The sequence below is a fragment of the Clinocottus analis genome, unplaced genomic scaffold, assembly GCF_023055335.1.
Source record: "Clinocottus analis isolate CAN_PGR_092001 unplaced genomic scaffold, fCliAna1.0.p SCAF_6, whole genome shotgun sequence".
NCBI lineage: Eukaryota > Metazoa > Chordata > Actinopteri > Perciformes > Cottidae > Clinocottus > Clinocottus analis.
In genome coordinates this window covers 19,426,597-19,443,327 of record NW_027176218.1, presented here as the reverse complement: position 1 = coordinate 19,443,327, position 16,731 = coordinate 19,426,597, and the positions used below count along the sequence as shown (strand labels likewise).

Sequence of the window (16,731 nt, the reverse complement as noted above, 5' to 3'; positions counted from 1 at the left end):
CCAAAGTTGTTTGTTTGACTTTCGAATAGGTCTGGAAACTAGTTTTTTCTTTCTTGTGTTTTTTTCTCAGAATCCTAAGAAAGTACAAGTCCGGGAATGTTGTCTTGTTCTCACTGAGACCTCTGTGCAGTACTTAAAAAAAAAAAACATTGGGCCTGAATATTTACAAATGCAAAGCTTTATTCTCACATGTGAATGTTGTAATCGACAAATCCGTTTTTTTTGTTTTTGTTTGCAAATGAGTTTTGTTGTATTTGTGATGGCTACACTGCTGTTTTTCTCTCATCATCGTCATCTTACTCATCATGTTGGGATTGGGATGTTGACGGTCTCTCCTGTATGCAGCTATTACCATAGGTAGATCTCATTGTGTGTTCAGTCAGGGGTTCTTTCAAAAGGCTTTATCCGTCAATCACACTCAAAAGTTTAGGTCCAAAGTTCTCCTCTACGGCCGCCACCGTAACAAACAAACAAACAAACAAACATTTGCTCCTATTTCTGACAAGAAACATTCGTGGTTTTTATTGTATTTTCATGAAATAACGTTAAAAAACGTTTGGGGATAATAAAAAAAAGTCAAGGATTTCTTTAAAGTAACAAAACAAGAAAAGCATCTGTAGAAATGCAGGTTTTTGTCATGGCGCTACGTAATGTATTGCATCATCATGGTTTTGCTGTGTCGCTAAAGCAATGGAGGGTCAGTTTTGTGTGCCCGTCTTAATATGCTACTGTTTTGACGACGCTTGGACGAGAGAATGATGCACTGTTCAGCTTGCAGAACCACCTAGAATTATAACTGTGTGTGTGCGTGCGCCATGGTGCCGTTAAATGTACCTGCTTTTTTTTTTTAAGGAAAATGTTTATTTTTTTGTGTGTTTAAAAAAAAATTGGTATTATTTTAACCATGTGGTGTGCAGCCTCTTGTTGATTCCCCTAGATGGCTCTATTCCTTCAGCTCAGCACTTGCGATGAGATGTCCCATCTCAGTGACCTTTTTTTTGCCGGGGTTGGGGGTATGGCTATAAACAAGGACATATTTCAGATTAAAAAATACTAAAACCACAAGGTCTGCTTCTACTAGCTCCTCTCCTGACATCTACCCATTGAACAGGTGTTGGTCTGCACAGCTGATCCGTGTGCTGGGCTGAGGAATGCGAAATTTCGACTCCTAAGAGACGTTTTTAGGTAGATTTTGTATCACACCGATCTAATCATCGGGTTGACAGTTATTGTATTTAGACACAAATATGTAGACACAATTGCTCAATTGAAAACTGTTACTGTTCTAAGTATGTGTAGATCTGTGTGGCTTTATGATTTTAATTTAGTTGATTTAAATTTGTTTGTATTATTCTTAAATGCTACACTAGTTTGACATGTAGCAAACTGCACTGTGCAATATACAACAATATGAGGACTGGGAAAAATGATTATTGTTTGGATGTGATAATGTGTCTTACCAGTTTGCGGTAAGCCCCTCCCCCTTCTAGTTCTCAGTGAGTTTCAATGTGACCAAGCCTTATGTACCTTGTCACAAAAAGCGGGTTCCTTCTTGGTGACTCTTATTGGTGAGTGTCAAATTATGAATTGATGGTGTACTATGTCAAGATTCACTTTGAATAAAAAAAAAGGTCTTTTGCTTCAGTCAGTGTTGTTTTTATTGGAATACATGTCTTTTTTGACAGTTGCATGTCAGCCTAAATAATGGACTGGTGAGTATTTTACAATCTATTGTTTTATCTCATGAAGAAATTGGCCGACAATGTTTCTCCTTTTTTTTTTTTATTTGAAAGATATGTCTTTTGTAGCGTGATCAGAGATCTTGCCGGGGGAGAGGATAAATTGTTCTAAAGAACCAGAACTTTGCTTGGTATCAGTCACTTACTCAATCGTGGGGCTGAGATTTTTTATTTGAGCTCCAATCACATACAATAATTTCAACTCCTTGAAATAGTGCTCAGTGTCTAAAGTAAGAAGAAGAAAAAAACTAAGTTCAGAGCTGGTGAAAAACACTTTCTCTGTTGTGTGGTCCTGCTCTAGACTGCCAGGCTCTCTTCTCCTGACAGCAGAAGTTTCCTCTAGACTGAAGCTGGAGCCTTGTCCTCCAGACTGTAGCTGGGTTCCTTGTCCCAAGCACTCAGGGCTGGAACAGGGTGGATAAGAGTTCCCTCCTGTCTTGGTAAAGTTGCATATTAAGTCTAGCCTTTTCTAAATCAAGTAAAAGTTCTTCCAGACCATGGTCTGGTGAAAAAGAGACTAACTTCTTTGTCCTCTCTGTGTACCTCTTGTACCTCAAAGACGCACTTAACCCCTCCTCCTTTTCTTCAAGGGTCAGTCCTAGTTCTTAGGCTCAGCTTTTCTTTTGTTCAAGCCCTGGTTCCCTTTAGGACTTGTTTGAATAATTGATATGTTGTATTCATTTAAGTGATATTGTAGACCTTCTACAATATAGTCACAGCCTTAAACTTTCCTCCCAAGATGGATCTAAGGTCAATATTCCAATTTCCCAATCTGAAATGATGTATTGTTGTTTATTCAGGTGGCTAATGGCCGAAATGCATTCATGAAGCAACGTGAATGAAGAACTACATTAAACCTGCAGTCAGTCATTTGTAAGACTTTTTTTGAACCAGTAAACATGGTTTCACACACTTCTTTGTCATTTATGTGCTTTAAATTGTACAGGTACGGTATATGTTGATACAAATTGTGGGACGTAGTGTTTAGTGTCTCCTCATGTTTACCATCTTAGCATAGCTGGGAATGCCATTAGTTTTGCAGGTATTTGTTTGGTATCACAAATGAATTGGACAAATTGGAACTTTTGTTGACTTCTGTCATTGTTTATATTTTCTTTTTTGCTCCCTTTCCGTCTCCAAATCAAGGATCTCTCTCTCGAACATTTTTCATCTGTTTGATAAATAAATTTGTTGGCTTCATGAAGAACAAGTCACACAAATGAACTTACTGAAAAGCTAATAATAAGCAATTTTATACTTAACTAAATGAATGTCCTAATGTATCCTTCTGTTCTCTGCTTGCAGTGTTTCTGTCAATGTTTTTTCTTAAATGCTCAAAGTGTCAAGAAATTATTTCAAGAAAAAAATATTGACCGGACATTCAAATTTGTATTGAATATTCATGAACAACAAAGCAAAAACAAGAAGGTAAAATCCCATAAAGAATGTAACACTTACTAAGAAAATATGCTCTTTCGCTGCAGACTCTTTAAGCTGCTATAAATTGGTGGAATCAAATATGTACCGTGTGTGTAACGAGAAGTAAAAACATTTGATTTTATTCAATTGGTCTCAAATAGTCGGTGCATTACTGCACACTCCAATTGCTCTCCCTAGAGCAGTCCTATATATAATTAAATGGAATAAAAGACTGTAAGACTGGAATGCTAAACACTGACCCACAGTCGTCCCAGTAAAGTCCCTACTTAGTGGTGCCAACAACCCATATTCAAACCTGGAGCTCCCGTGTGAAATAAACTTAAATAAATTATACTAGAAGGCGGAATAAACAACAAAAAAAGACAATCTGCTAAATCTGGTTTTAAAGTAATCTGTAATTATATAAAGAAGTAATCTGGGGTGACGCGTTGCCCTTGGGTCACGTGATCAAGTGTTGTGACGAACACAGATCCTGGCAAATTGGACAGGAGAGCTTGCTCGTCCAGAGGTGTCGACGGACGGAGTTAAGAGACATTTCTTCTTTCACCTATTCATTTATTTTTTATTTTTTAAAGACTCGCTCGACTCACTCAAAGTTCGACCCAGTAGACACAACTTTGCGTGGACTCCGGCCTCGGCGCCCACCAGGGGCCGCCTGCCTCCTTCTGATCTCAGGTCTGTTAAAACAGCACAGCAGAGCAGCGCGGCCGTCACTGGCCTCCGGTGTGTTTTGGTCATTTTACTGATGCAGCGGCACGGCCCATTAAAAAGGAAATCCAGTCGTTTTGTTTTTTATTTATTTATAGTTTAGCAATGGGGACCCCGCTGTGACACGTCTGTTCGCTGTCATTTTCACCATAGTTACACCAGAACGCGCCGCGCGAGCCGTGTTCAACCGCTCAGAAGCTTTCGTCAAGCTAACCACTGCTAGCCGAGACAAGACCGGAAGTTACGTAGTTCACCTGCGAAAACAATGTCTTGCAACTGAATGATTGAAGTCCGTTTACGGAACAAAACTATTTACTCTGAGTAGAAACACTGAAAGAGCTCTATCTGTGAAATGGATGCTGCAGACAACTTGGACTAAATGTTTGATTGCAAACAATGTTCATAGGAAAACATATGCATTATTATATCATTATAATACGTGTATGCCAGCCCAAACCCTCTGACCTCATGGTATCATGCCAAAATTATGATAAATTAAGAGAAGTGAAGCTCCACAAATGATGAATACTACGTTTCCCTTCATGCATATTAATAATAGGTTGTTGTTAAGCATCCCTGCTTGGAAATTTCTACCACCTCAGGTTGGAACCGCTTTATTATAAGATATGTTTAGTGCACACCTTATAATAACCCTAATGACATCATTATGATTTTCCCAGACTAAAGAGCTGCTCGGAGCCACATGCAATGTTATTCCAAGGTTGCAGCTCCCATTCTTCTGTATGAACAAGTCTTATTACTGCTCTCTCATCTTTTCTCTCTTTTCATAACACTTAAACGATCACGATTGACAGCGATGAATCTGACAAAGGACTATTTTCTGTCCTGGCTACTCAATGGTGAAATGAGATTGACATCAGAAGAGCTGAAAGTCGCTACATCTTCTGCTGCAAACTAAAAACACATCTTAATCGAAAGTAGCACTTTAGCAGCACTCAAATGGCACATACTTTTAGCACTTTGTAGTTTAACTTTCTTGAAGAAATCGTACTTTTGTGAGTCTTGCTGTTCTGCATTTGTACTCATGGCTGAAAGCACTTATTGTAAGTCGCTTTGGATAAAAGCGTCAGCTAAATAAAATGTAATATTATAATTACTGCCTTGCATTGTATACCATTTTTTGAGGCTGGTTGGCTACTTATGCTAAACAGACTTCAAGGTGAATTGAGCAGTACGTTGCCCCTTTTACCACTCCATGCCAAAGCCACTCATAGACAAATCCAATGCTTTTATTTTGAAGGCAGCAGGAGCTGCTTTCCGGTATCGCATCTGCGTCTGGACGCAGCAGCCTGGCAGAAGCGAAGAGCGCTCTGCGGTCGCACTAGGGACATCGGACTCCACGCACAGAAACTGAAACGGGGAGACGCGGAGGGAACAATACAACTACAAATAATAACAATAATAATAATAATACAACCATTCTCTTTGTTTGCTTGTCGATCCCCGCAGGCGGGCTCATGGAGAGCGGAGCCCCGCTTGTCCGCACCGGGGGCAGGTTGATCGGATGCCTTTCACCGCAGCGGCGCCGCTAGACGTTCTCCGCTCGGGATTATTTGGTTGACCAATGGCTCCAAAACATGCGCTCCTCTCCGGCAGCTGCGGCCCCGGGGTCGCAGGGGTAAATAACACGGGGGCCCCACGCTCCTCCTCGCCGACTGCATGGATCCCTGATGCGGGCACCGCGGCCGTCTGTTCGCCGAGGAACGGGCAGAGGACGCAAGCAGCAGACGGGATGCCGGCCCGGCGGTTGGTGGCCGTCGGCGCGGTGCTGGTGCTGGTGCTGATGCTGCAGAGCTCCTCGGCCGCCGACGGTAAGACACCGATGTGCTGTGCTTTATTATCCGACCTTTAAGAGCGCTCCTTTACTCCTTATAATCACACAACAAACAACACATGACATAATCCCCGTTCCATTGTCCACCTGGCTTGATTATTCATATTAATATAGCAATTATTTTATTAGCCAGTTTATGAGGAGATGTCATCACACATGTTTCGTGGAGGCGCTGAACCAGCAGCCGTGTTGTGTAAGACAATGTGGCTGTCATGTTTGAAGCGCGTGGAGGATGCTGGGATTGATGTCCTGACTGCACTTAACACTCATCCGCGTATTTATTATGATTGTTATTTTTTTAATAATCGGTTTTGTAGCGTACGGACCCCTTTAAACACGCCAGCGAGCCCATCTGAGGCATACAAACATGTTAAATACAGGACTGCTCACAGGAGCACAGGCAGACTTATAAGAAAAAACACCAACAGATAACGCATCTAAACCTAAGGAAAACACACACACGCACACGCGCGCACACACACACACACACACACACACACACACACACACACACACACACACACACACACACACACACACACACACACACACACACACACACACACACATCTTACAAAACATCCAGCCGGAGCGCACGGTGGACCTCGGCGCCGCCACAGCGCGTGCTCCTCCTCAACGCCGCCGATTCTTTACATTAAACGAGGAAACTTTTTTATTCATTAATTCCTGAACCCCGCGGTCGTTGACCTCGAACCAGGTCCATATGGGACGTTTTCCCAATCGGCTAGAGATCAATAATTAACGGTCTCCGCGTCTTCACGGCCACCGAGGAAAACGTGAAAATAGCAGCAGCAGAGACGGCTCCATCTCTCCGACACAATGTTTGACTGCAGCTCTTAAAGAGAAACGGACATTTTATGTAGTAAACATTGCTTTTAAGATGTTGATGTAATATGATTTAATATAATTCTGTTTTTTGAAGGAGCCTATAATGTGTTTGTAAAGCACTGAAAGGTGCTTATGGGCTTTATGGCTGCATAAACCTCAACCACCATAAACGTCGAGGCGTCACATGTTGTCATTCCGGTGTTGAGCTTGTTCAACTTCGGAGGAGGCCATGACTGTACATAAGTCAAGTTTGCTTCCTTTGCAGTTTTTGTTTTCTACACTTTCTGGAAAATAAATTACAACCAAGGAGAGTCAAGTGTAAATTCAGCTGTCATAAATGTTAACTGACTGAGGCTCGTCCCTCTCTGTGGGTAGTGGGTCGGTAACGCGTTATTATCCCCTTAACTTTTTAATCGATTAACGGTGTTAATTTTTTGACCATGCGTTAACTGCATTTTTTGGAGGGGGGAAAGGGGGCTTTTACTTTGAAGGCAATATCAGAATCAGAAACTTTTTATTGCCACGTGAGTTAGTACAAACGAGGAATTTGTCCTGGCAGAAGGTGCATCACAACAACAGAGAACATTTAACTATACAAGAAAAAGTATAAAATGAAATTTGGATAAACAAGTAATAAGTATTAAATTATATATATATATATATATATATATATATATATATATATATATATATATATATATATATATATATATATATATACACACACATATATATACATATATATATATGTGTATAGATATATATATATATATATATATATATATATATATATATATATATATATTTATCATGTAGATAGTTCAGTCTAGAGGATCTTTGAAGAGGTTTGGAGATATCGTCGGCCTCTTTGACTTGATGCCAACATGAAGCTGGATGTGAGTGGAATTTCAATGGCGCCTCTGGCTGCACTGAAGATGACATTTGAAAAACCAAAAATGTCAAATGTCTCTTTTCAGGAGTTTTCCCTTTTCTTTTTTTTTTTAACTCATTGACATTTTGCCAGACAACCGTGGAGAGGTTTTTAATGTGACATACATGTTGCTCAAAGGCTTTTTAGATTATCTATTTTTTACAATTGTTTTTCCAAATGTTAAAGCGCCATGAAAACCAAAACACTAAAATATAGTCGGTACGTACCTCAGCTGTCGTCATACAAATACTAATAATCATATATAAAAGATAAAACACATCACATTTGAGTGTCTATGCTAATCTTTGCTAAATATCATATTTTATCAGTGTTATGCAGTGGCAATGAAGTGATGAGTGGCTCTCAGCCTTCTTCTCCTCGCTGCCTGAATGTAGCTTCAAATCTATTCATGAGGTGATATTTCAAAAGCCCATAGTAATAAATTTGCTTTCATGGACGACCAATAACTCAATAATACTTTAAGAGGCAGACATAATTTGTATCCTGCCTTTAAACAAGGCATCTATACAAACGCTCCGGATAGTTGGGGCTTTTTATTTGTATTCTTTAGAATGACAGGCCGAGTAACAAGACAACACAATCTCACATCACAGGCCCCATTAAACCCGTTCATTTACTGGCTGCTCGCTTCGCTTTCCTATCGTTTTTTTTTTTTTTGCAATATTTGATAACGGGCAATCTTTTCCGACTGACTCTCGAGATTGCTAAACGGCGTTTGGGAAAACGCACACACTTAGACGCCGCCACTACACCGGGGTTGTGTGATTCTGAGGGCAGTGTATTAAAGATGCGTGAATGAAAGCGGCGACAGAGAACGCAGAGAGACGACTGCCAAAATGGTTTGGGATATATCTTGAAATAAAAAGAACTGCCCCACACACATACACACACGCACACATACACACATCCTCATGTGTATCACGCTGCTGTACCACTTAAGAGCGAGCCCTTCTCTGGCACGGCTCGAGGAGGTTTGACTTGCTCCCCTTTACCTGGTCACTCAAGCATTCAGCCGTTTCAGGCCTTTCACAATGAAAACCTTTCTATTGTATTGTTTTCTCCGTCTCCATTTATAACAACAAAAAAAGAGAGGATGTTTTGGAGGCTGACGCCTAGCCGGTGTGTGTGTGTGTGTGTGTGTGTGTGTGTGTGTGTGTGTGTGTGTGTGTGTGCGTGTGTGTGTGTGTGTGTGTGAGAGCCTCAAGAGTCTGCCGACACATAAAGTATGTGTGTGTAGGTGGTGTTTTTTAGTTTTTTTCCCTGCTGGGTCTACAGAGATCTTCATCCTCAGTCAATAGCTGAGATCTATTGGTCTGTGTTACCATGGGAACAGATTTGCAGCTAGTACTTTTCTCACAGTGGGTGACTGCGCTTGTCAGTCAGGGATTGAAATAACATCTGAGTAAGTGCCAGGTTCCAGTCTGTTGCCTGATAATCAGCGTCGGATGACACACCGGTGGAGATGAAGCGCTCGCCGAACGCACTGGAAGATTGGCTGTGGTTTATAACTCTTGGTTTCTTGGAATGAAAATGCCATCTGTGTACTTGCCCTCCCCCCGTACCCCCCCCCCCCACCTCTTCCTATACCCGACATCTTTTTTACAAACACTTCAAGTAGCATTTCTTGTCGTAATTTAGCCGTATGCCAGAGTTGTCCAGAGAGGGCTCTGGGGAAGAAAGGAAGATTAAAAGGATTGGACCGAAGCCAGGAACTAATTTGTTCAAAATGAACAAGAGCAAGTGGCGAGATGGTAGATCGTCTTCTCTCTTTGTGGCCGTCCTCTCGTAAATCTGGAACCAAGTGGAACGGCTAGAGAGCCAGCTCTCACAGCTTTTCTGTTGTTTTTGTTCGTTTTTTCCCCTGAACAGTAATACAACAAAATGATCATGACATAAATGAAGCGTACAAAATGTATTTCAGTAGACTGATATGTTGGAAACGAATAAGGCTGGTATTATTCAAAACGTTATACTTTTCCAGATATAATTCCAGAGTTTCATTACGGAACGTAAAAAATGTATTTCTCTACAAACTTTTCTTAGATTTTTTTTTCTAATTTGACAAAAAGCAAAAGGTCCAGCATGATGTGATCAGAGAAGAGGTCCTCATCTAATCCAAATTTACCAAACTAATGTCCAAACCCATTTGTAAACTTTGGACTCGCATTTCATCAGAGGCACCTAAAAGTCATGAAGTTCGGCGGTTTAGGTCCAGCTCATTGTTAGTTAAAGTGTTCGTCTACTTGTCAGACGTCGTGAGCCTGCATCCTTGTTTTTAATGTCTGGTTTGGACACTTAGCTTTGATAGAATTAAGCTGAAGGGTTTTTACAGACAGCAGGGAAGATAGCAGGCCGCCAACAAAGCCACTCGATGACCTCGGCAGCACAGCTGTCGTCAATGACAAACCACTTCCTTTTCCGGTTTGAGTGGCTCCCTTTTGGGCGACGCTACGGAACAACCTTTGGCAAAGATGAGGATCTGCAAATGCAATTAAAGCGGTCAACAAAGAAGAGTAAACTTAAATATGAGTCGGCTGTTTACCCGAGAGTACAAACACAGGGGCTTTAAAGGGTCTTTGTTCTGGTTATGCGATGTGGACCTTTTTTTGGGGTTCTTATTTTTTGGCCTCAGCTGGAACAATAAAGTTAGTTGGTTCGATTCTATGAATTAAAGGCAATCTGTGATTTCAACGAACAAGGCTGATGATAGGCACTATATTTATGACTCGTAATGAATTTCACTCCCAAGTGCAGGGTTGACTAGGTTGTCAAAGCCTGATGTATCTTCCTCTTCTGTGCCAGGAAGCTCAATTGTTGTCCAAAGACTCTAAAAAAAAAAGAAGAAGAAAAATCAGTGAGTCAGAATCTTGCACAGGGTGACCTGTTCCTTCATTACACGAACACACACACTGCAGTTTTGAAAAATGTTGGCGAATAAAAACCCTTAAAAAACTATTGAACCTATATATATTAAGTCTGACCCCGTTTCCAGAACAAATTAGCTTTTGGATGATTGCTGCGGACAGGGTGAGAAAGTCAGAGAGACCGTATTGAGTCTTCTCATCGGATTTGTGGACAATAAGAAACTGTAGGACAACGCCAGCCTGGACCTTTTGGTTAACTTAAGCATCATTAGATGAACCAGTTAGTGTAAAACATCCGTTTGGTTGAGCACAAGCTCAAGTCCTCCTTAATTAATGGGTTGAAAACCCGTACTGTTACTAATGTACGACCCGAAAACGGGTCCAGAGTAAGGACGACACGGTGAGGTCATCTGCCCTCAAGTTAGTGGCAACGCCGCTGTTACCGATGGCGTCTGACCATTTCACAACTGGAATGACGTTCGCCGATGGTTCTCTATTGAGGAGGAACGTCCCTCCTCCTGCTGTTACCAGGCAGAAATACGGAGAAGCCCCTTCATTACAGCGGGAAAAGATGATATCTCTTGACATGGCTCCGTTGTAGCTGCGGCTCTGGCTCTCGATTGGGATTGAGACCAGGCGGACGATTATCTGAGCTGTTCTGCCTTAACCTTTTAACCCCTCCTGTAATAATGCTGTGAAACACAAACAGCCCCTTCTGCTGCACTCTGGGGTCGATCTATTCCTGGAATGTGTGTATGTGTACGTGTGTGTGTGTTAGAGAGTGAGTAATATTGAGAGAGACTCTCAGAGAGCGGTGAAGAGAGATCGTAAATATTTCCCTGGCCCCTTCATGGCACAAATCACATGGGTCTAGGCTGAAGCTCTCCTAGATAAATAGATTCTTATAATCCCAATTAGCCACACTTTGTGTTTCTCTAATCTGCGGAGGCCGTGAAGAGGCTGCGTGTTCCCTCGCCACGGTGTGTTTTAGGAAAAGGTTAATTATTTTCATGTGAGGAGCACTTTGATGTACAAAAGCTTTTTTAAGCATCTTTTCATGTCCAAAGCTCACATGTGTGTGTCTGTGCGTTCACACGGTACAAACTTCATCAGTCTGCGGGGTGGGAGGGGGGGCATTTGTGGCGTTGCACACACAGACGTGGCGTGCAGGCGTTTTGAACGAAATAAAGACATCTGTATGCCTTCCTCCAGATGTTTTAATCACCAGGGGACCTCTGCAATAAGGGAAAAGAAGAAAACATCTTTAAAAGCTTGACACATTCCAAACACACACACATAAATAGATGATTTATCACTCGGGTGATATCGAGTAGTACCTGGCTTTATTTGTGGAGATTTAAGACACCTAATCCTTTTAGCTCATATGCTAAAGAGAAGCTACACGGAGGTAATAATAAAAGAAGAGAGATCTGGTGTTAATAGTCCCCCTCCAGTTTGAGCTACACCTAAAAAAAAAAGCTTGTTTCTTACCACTAATCATTTGGTTCAAACGGTCAGCTGGAACAGGTGTGGTCGGATGTTGTGTCCCAGTATCTTTTGCATTCGTGCATATTCTTTTTTTTTTCATGCGTTTTCCCATCAAATGTCCAGCGACACGAGCGATTGGGCCCCTGTGGTGTTAACTTAACAGAAATCTTTATCAGGAGCTCTTCCTCACTTTCCAAGTCCTCGTACTCCCATGAATTGATCCCAAAGCCACTGATGTGACAGAGCAAAAACACTGCAGAGCCTGGCCTTACAAGAGAATATAAGTCAATTTTACAAGTTTATAACACAATTGAACCATAAATATTAACATAAACTATAAATATGACTCAAAGTACTCATAAGTGAGAGAGAGAGCTCCCCAAGTTATGAAAATATCAATTTTGATATCCCTAGCGTTGATGCCACACATGATTAGCACGGGATCCGCCAATTGCATCCAAACCACTGCCAAAGCCTCAGCAAGAGATCAACCACATTGCATGTTCCAGCCAAAAAAATTAAATATGACTTGGATTAAACGATACTTGCTTGGTATTTATTGCTGCATCTGCTCGAGCAGAGCGCCTCTGTTGTGGAACCAGAAGCATCCAAGGCCCAAGGAGAAAGTTAGAGCATGTTTGCTTTCAGTGGACCTAAACCTACGGTTCACGAAATCTGCACTAAATTCATTAGAAAAATATTTAACTTCACTTAATCAAAGTCAAACTATACTGTTCACATATCCAGTATATATAATATAGATATTCTGTATGTAGTATGGGTATGCAAACATTTAGCCATTTTTTTTGTTGAGAAAAATGGCCGGGGCTTTACTTGGGCTAAACGAGTATGAAAAGGTGTCAGTTTCAAGTTTGAATAAATTCCGGAAGTGACGCTACTAAAATACGACAGTTAGGTGAAAAATATGTCAATGCCGACTTCTGGTTTAACACAGGACACAAAGTAGAAAAAGGCACATGTGTAAATCATAAAATGAAGCGTCTGACAATACATCCTTTAAAATAATAAAACAACAATTAGATTTTCTCCAAATGATATATATATACATATATATATATATATATATATATATATATATATATATATATATATATATATATATATATATATATATATATATTTCTTCTGAAAATACTTACAATATGTTCACCCGTACAGAGACTGATAGATTATGTTGGTCATGTATTACAATTGTTTTGTGCACACACAAAGAACATTTTCTGCTTTACACTAAATGAAAAACACCCTTTTGTGTTTTTTGTAAATAACACTGCCACACTGTTATCTTGGTTGCTGAACACTGCCTTTTACCTTACTCCCCATTCCCAGAATGCACCTACTAACCAATTAGAGCATTTAGGAATCCGAGTTTGAGCCTTGTAAGTATAGGATACAGGTTCTGTATTTAAATACTGTATTGACAGTGTAGTGTGTGTCTTCAGGTAAAGAGGTTGCGTCCAACACTTTCATGAGTACGAGCACCGAGAATATACAGCATGCTCCGAATAAAAAGCCACAAACTAATAACATGACAGCGTGAAGTGTGTTCATATTATTGAGTCCAAGAAACCTTTGTGTTCATCGTAATGTATGACCCTGACTGATGTGCACAGGTTGAAGTGACGACTTCCTTTTCATTAGCCTGATAAAATGTTTACATGTTATTCAAAGATCCTTTTAAAACATACTTTTGTGGGCACACAAGATTTTTTTTCGCAATATTGTTTTATTTTTTCATCCCTATTTCTTCCAGTCTGTCAGCAGCGCATTAAAAAAAAAAATCCACGGACAGATGGAAGAATCAAGTAAATTTTGCAGCTGATCCAAATGTAAAATGTCAGTCAATTATTTCGTAGCTGAAATGGAACCAATGCAAGTTGGACATCCGTAACTTCTCAAGGTCACAAATTCTGTTCAGAAACAACACTTTGAGAGAATTGTTCGGTGCTGTCGCAGATTTGTGCTTTTAGGAGTTCCGTGATTAAATTGCCAAAAAAAAGAAGAAATGTTTTTATATATTTTCTATATATCTACCCCCCCCTCCTCCTGATGGAGAGTACACACTGTCTCCTGGGAACAACAACTCTTGAGATGAAGCGTCAACCCTGGGTTTGGGAGAAAGAAATTCCCCTGCAGAAGAGCCGTGGTTGATGTCAACCAGAATTAAGTCTTGTTTCCCTTTCGTTCAATATGAAACAGAAATTAGACCAGAAATGTTAAAAAGACTGACAGCATGAGGAGAAAACAAAGGGAGTGAAAGAAGCGCACTTCATGACTTGACTTCCTCGCTCGATAGCAGCACCTTCGTGATCATCACCATCACCATCATCAGCTCGCTGATTGCTGTATTTATTCAAATAAACAACAAAAAAAAGATTTCACACAACACAAGTGAATTTCTCCGTGAACGCGAGGCTCGGGAAGAGAAGATTCAACCCGGCTTGGGATGATTGAGTGGAAAAAATCAATGCTTTTGTCTTCTTTCTTAAATATTGAAGAGTTTCTAGCATCCACAGGAGGTGGTTTCAGCCTCCTCCGAACGGGCCGACAAGCAGACGGCAGGGATTTATTTTCCGTCTGCAGCATCTGAGGCAGAAAGGGGGGAGAGGAGAGCGAGAGGCAGAATGAAAATTTAATCCTGCGGGTTGCCTGGGAGAGAAAAGGATTTATAGTTGCTTGGCCTGCCCTCCTTCAACTCGCCATGTATCACTGCAGCTGCTCACCTCCGTCCCTCACGCCATCACTCACTCGCTGCTCTGTGTGCGTGCGTGCACGTGTGTGTGTGTGTGTGTGTGCGTGTGAGAGCACCGGTCTGTCCAAGTGTCTTTCCATTTGTGTGTCTGACGTGTGGCCTCGAAGTCACAGTTGTGTGGGTAACAGCTGCATTGTTATGCCTCCCCGCTGGCGACAGTCGTGGCCGGAGGCTTTGTGTTTTCTGTCCGTCTGTGTGTCCGTCCCATTCTCGTTAACGCAATGTCTCTGAAACAGCCTCAAGGGGATTTCTTCATATTTGTCGCAGACGTCAATTTGGACTTTAGGATGAACAGACTGGAATTTAGTGGTAAAAGGTCAAGGGCACTGCGCTCTCACGAAACACATTGTTGGCTATAACTCCAGAGTTCATGTGCTAATTTTGACATTTCTCACAACTGCTTATAGGATAAAATTATGATGCAGTGATATTTTGGACAAACATGGACTTAGACGGCAACCTGAGGCATAAAACCACAAGGAATTAACTCCAGTTTCTCCTTTCTAGGAATGCTAGTCTGTAATAGCTCACTGCAACGGTTTTACACGCTCATCCATGTTTATTAGCTAAGCCGAGCGTTTCCGTAAGTTACCACGAGCTATTGAGTTTTGGGGTAATGGAGCTTAAAGGTTGGAGAAGCTTGTGACTGGAAGGTTGCCAGTTGGCGTCCAGTTTGTAGAGTGTGACGCAAGTCAAAACCATTAAATGACCTTACCTCCAAATATCTCACATCAGATTTTTCTGAGAATTTAGATGATGTAACCGTGTCTAGCAATGGCTCATTTTTCTTCTTCACTGCAAAGAAAACACACTACTTCCTGCGAAAATGAAGATTGTGTGTGATGGTATATTTGTATGGTAATATAACAGTTTTTTCCCCATGAAGCTCTTGTTTTTCGTGGTGCGTCTCTCATCCGTTTCCCTGGTGATGCATTAATTATTATCTTCAACATGAAGACGCTTACAAACAGCTTCTCTGAATTTGACCCCGGCCAGGATTTCGTCTATCATCCTTCACACTGCATTTTAAACAGCAGCTAATATCTAAGGCCTCCTTTCCAAATTGTGGTGTTTCAGGGCCACACCGACATATTTGCAAGGCACATAAACAGTAATATTCATAAATGAGATTGTGCTTAAATGGCAGTCCAATTATTAAATAAGAAAAGATAATTCATTTCAAGCAATGTCATGCACATGTTGAAAATAAATAAATCCCGCATGGCAGCTTATTCTCGTCATTAAGGTCTGTCTGGTGGAGCGAAGATTCATCGTTCCATGAACTGAACAATCGGTTTAGATGAAGGAAGGCAATTACCCCTCCCGGGTAAATCAAAGTCAACCTTTGCGATTCTGACCGCACACACTTGCTATTTTCTTCTATTTATCGTCCCCAAGAAGAAGAAGAAGAAGACGAAGAAGAAGAAGGAAATCTACATAAAATATTCATAACTGTACATAATCAGACCTAGTTTGAGGTGTTAGGAAGCTGTAAACCCAGCGCTCAGCAACCCAGATGAGATTCTGGGGGTCCGTGTGAAGGAGACGTACCCGTTTGCTGTCAGATGGCTGTCTGAAATCCCCTGCCAAGATCAGCGGTTGTTTTGCGGAAGAGGCGTTATGAAACCAGGGCCTGGACTTTGAGCTCCGAAAGCTTTGAGATGAAAGGTGGACAACAGTATCTTTGGTTTGTGTCTTTTTTTATACTTTAGGATTGAAGTGCTGTTGCTGAGTCCTGCGGTTAAAATCCCTCTTTTTGTCTTCTTAACTGGCACAAACTGTCGGTAGAGATGTTGCACTCCGAGCATGATGTACATGATTCAGACAGTTACATAACAGGCAGAGACTAATTAGTGGAGACTTTATTCCCTTTACTGTAGTTTTTAAAGAGCCGCGAAGGCTTCGTTTTCATCAACATCGCCGTCTCGACAGCAACGCGGCGGTTGGAGCGCAGTGACCGACACGGCGAGCGAGTCGAGTTCGGGATGAGGATGACTCGCTCAATCAGATTAATATCTGTGATCTCCGCAGTCGGTAATGAAATGGAACTCTGCACTCGCACC

At 41.3% G+C, this 16,731-nt stretch overlaps 1 protein-coding gene across 4 annotated transcripts in view; it reads left to right on the top strand.

Moving 5' to 3' along the window:
- Positions 1-3,639: 3,639 nt before the first annotated feature.
- The window catches only part of kiaa1549la (KIAA1549-like a), an 85,621-nt gene continuing 72,529 nt past the window's right edge, over positions 3,640-16,731 (top strand). For 3 of the 4 annotated variants that reach the window (XM_068602637.1, XM_068602636.1, XM_068602634.1), the window contains exons 1-2: positions 3,660-3,854; positions 5,358-5,719. In XM_068602637.1, coding sequence (XP_068458738.1) covers positions 5,473-5,719 — 247 coding nt within the window. In that variant the 5' untranslated portion in view covers positions 3,660-3,854; positions 5,358-5,472. Of the gene's footprint in view, positions 3,855-5,357; positions 5,720-16,731 lie in introns of all 4 variants that reach the window. The other variant, XM_068602635.1, reaches the window with a different exon arrangement.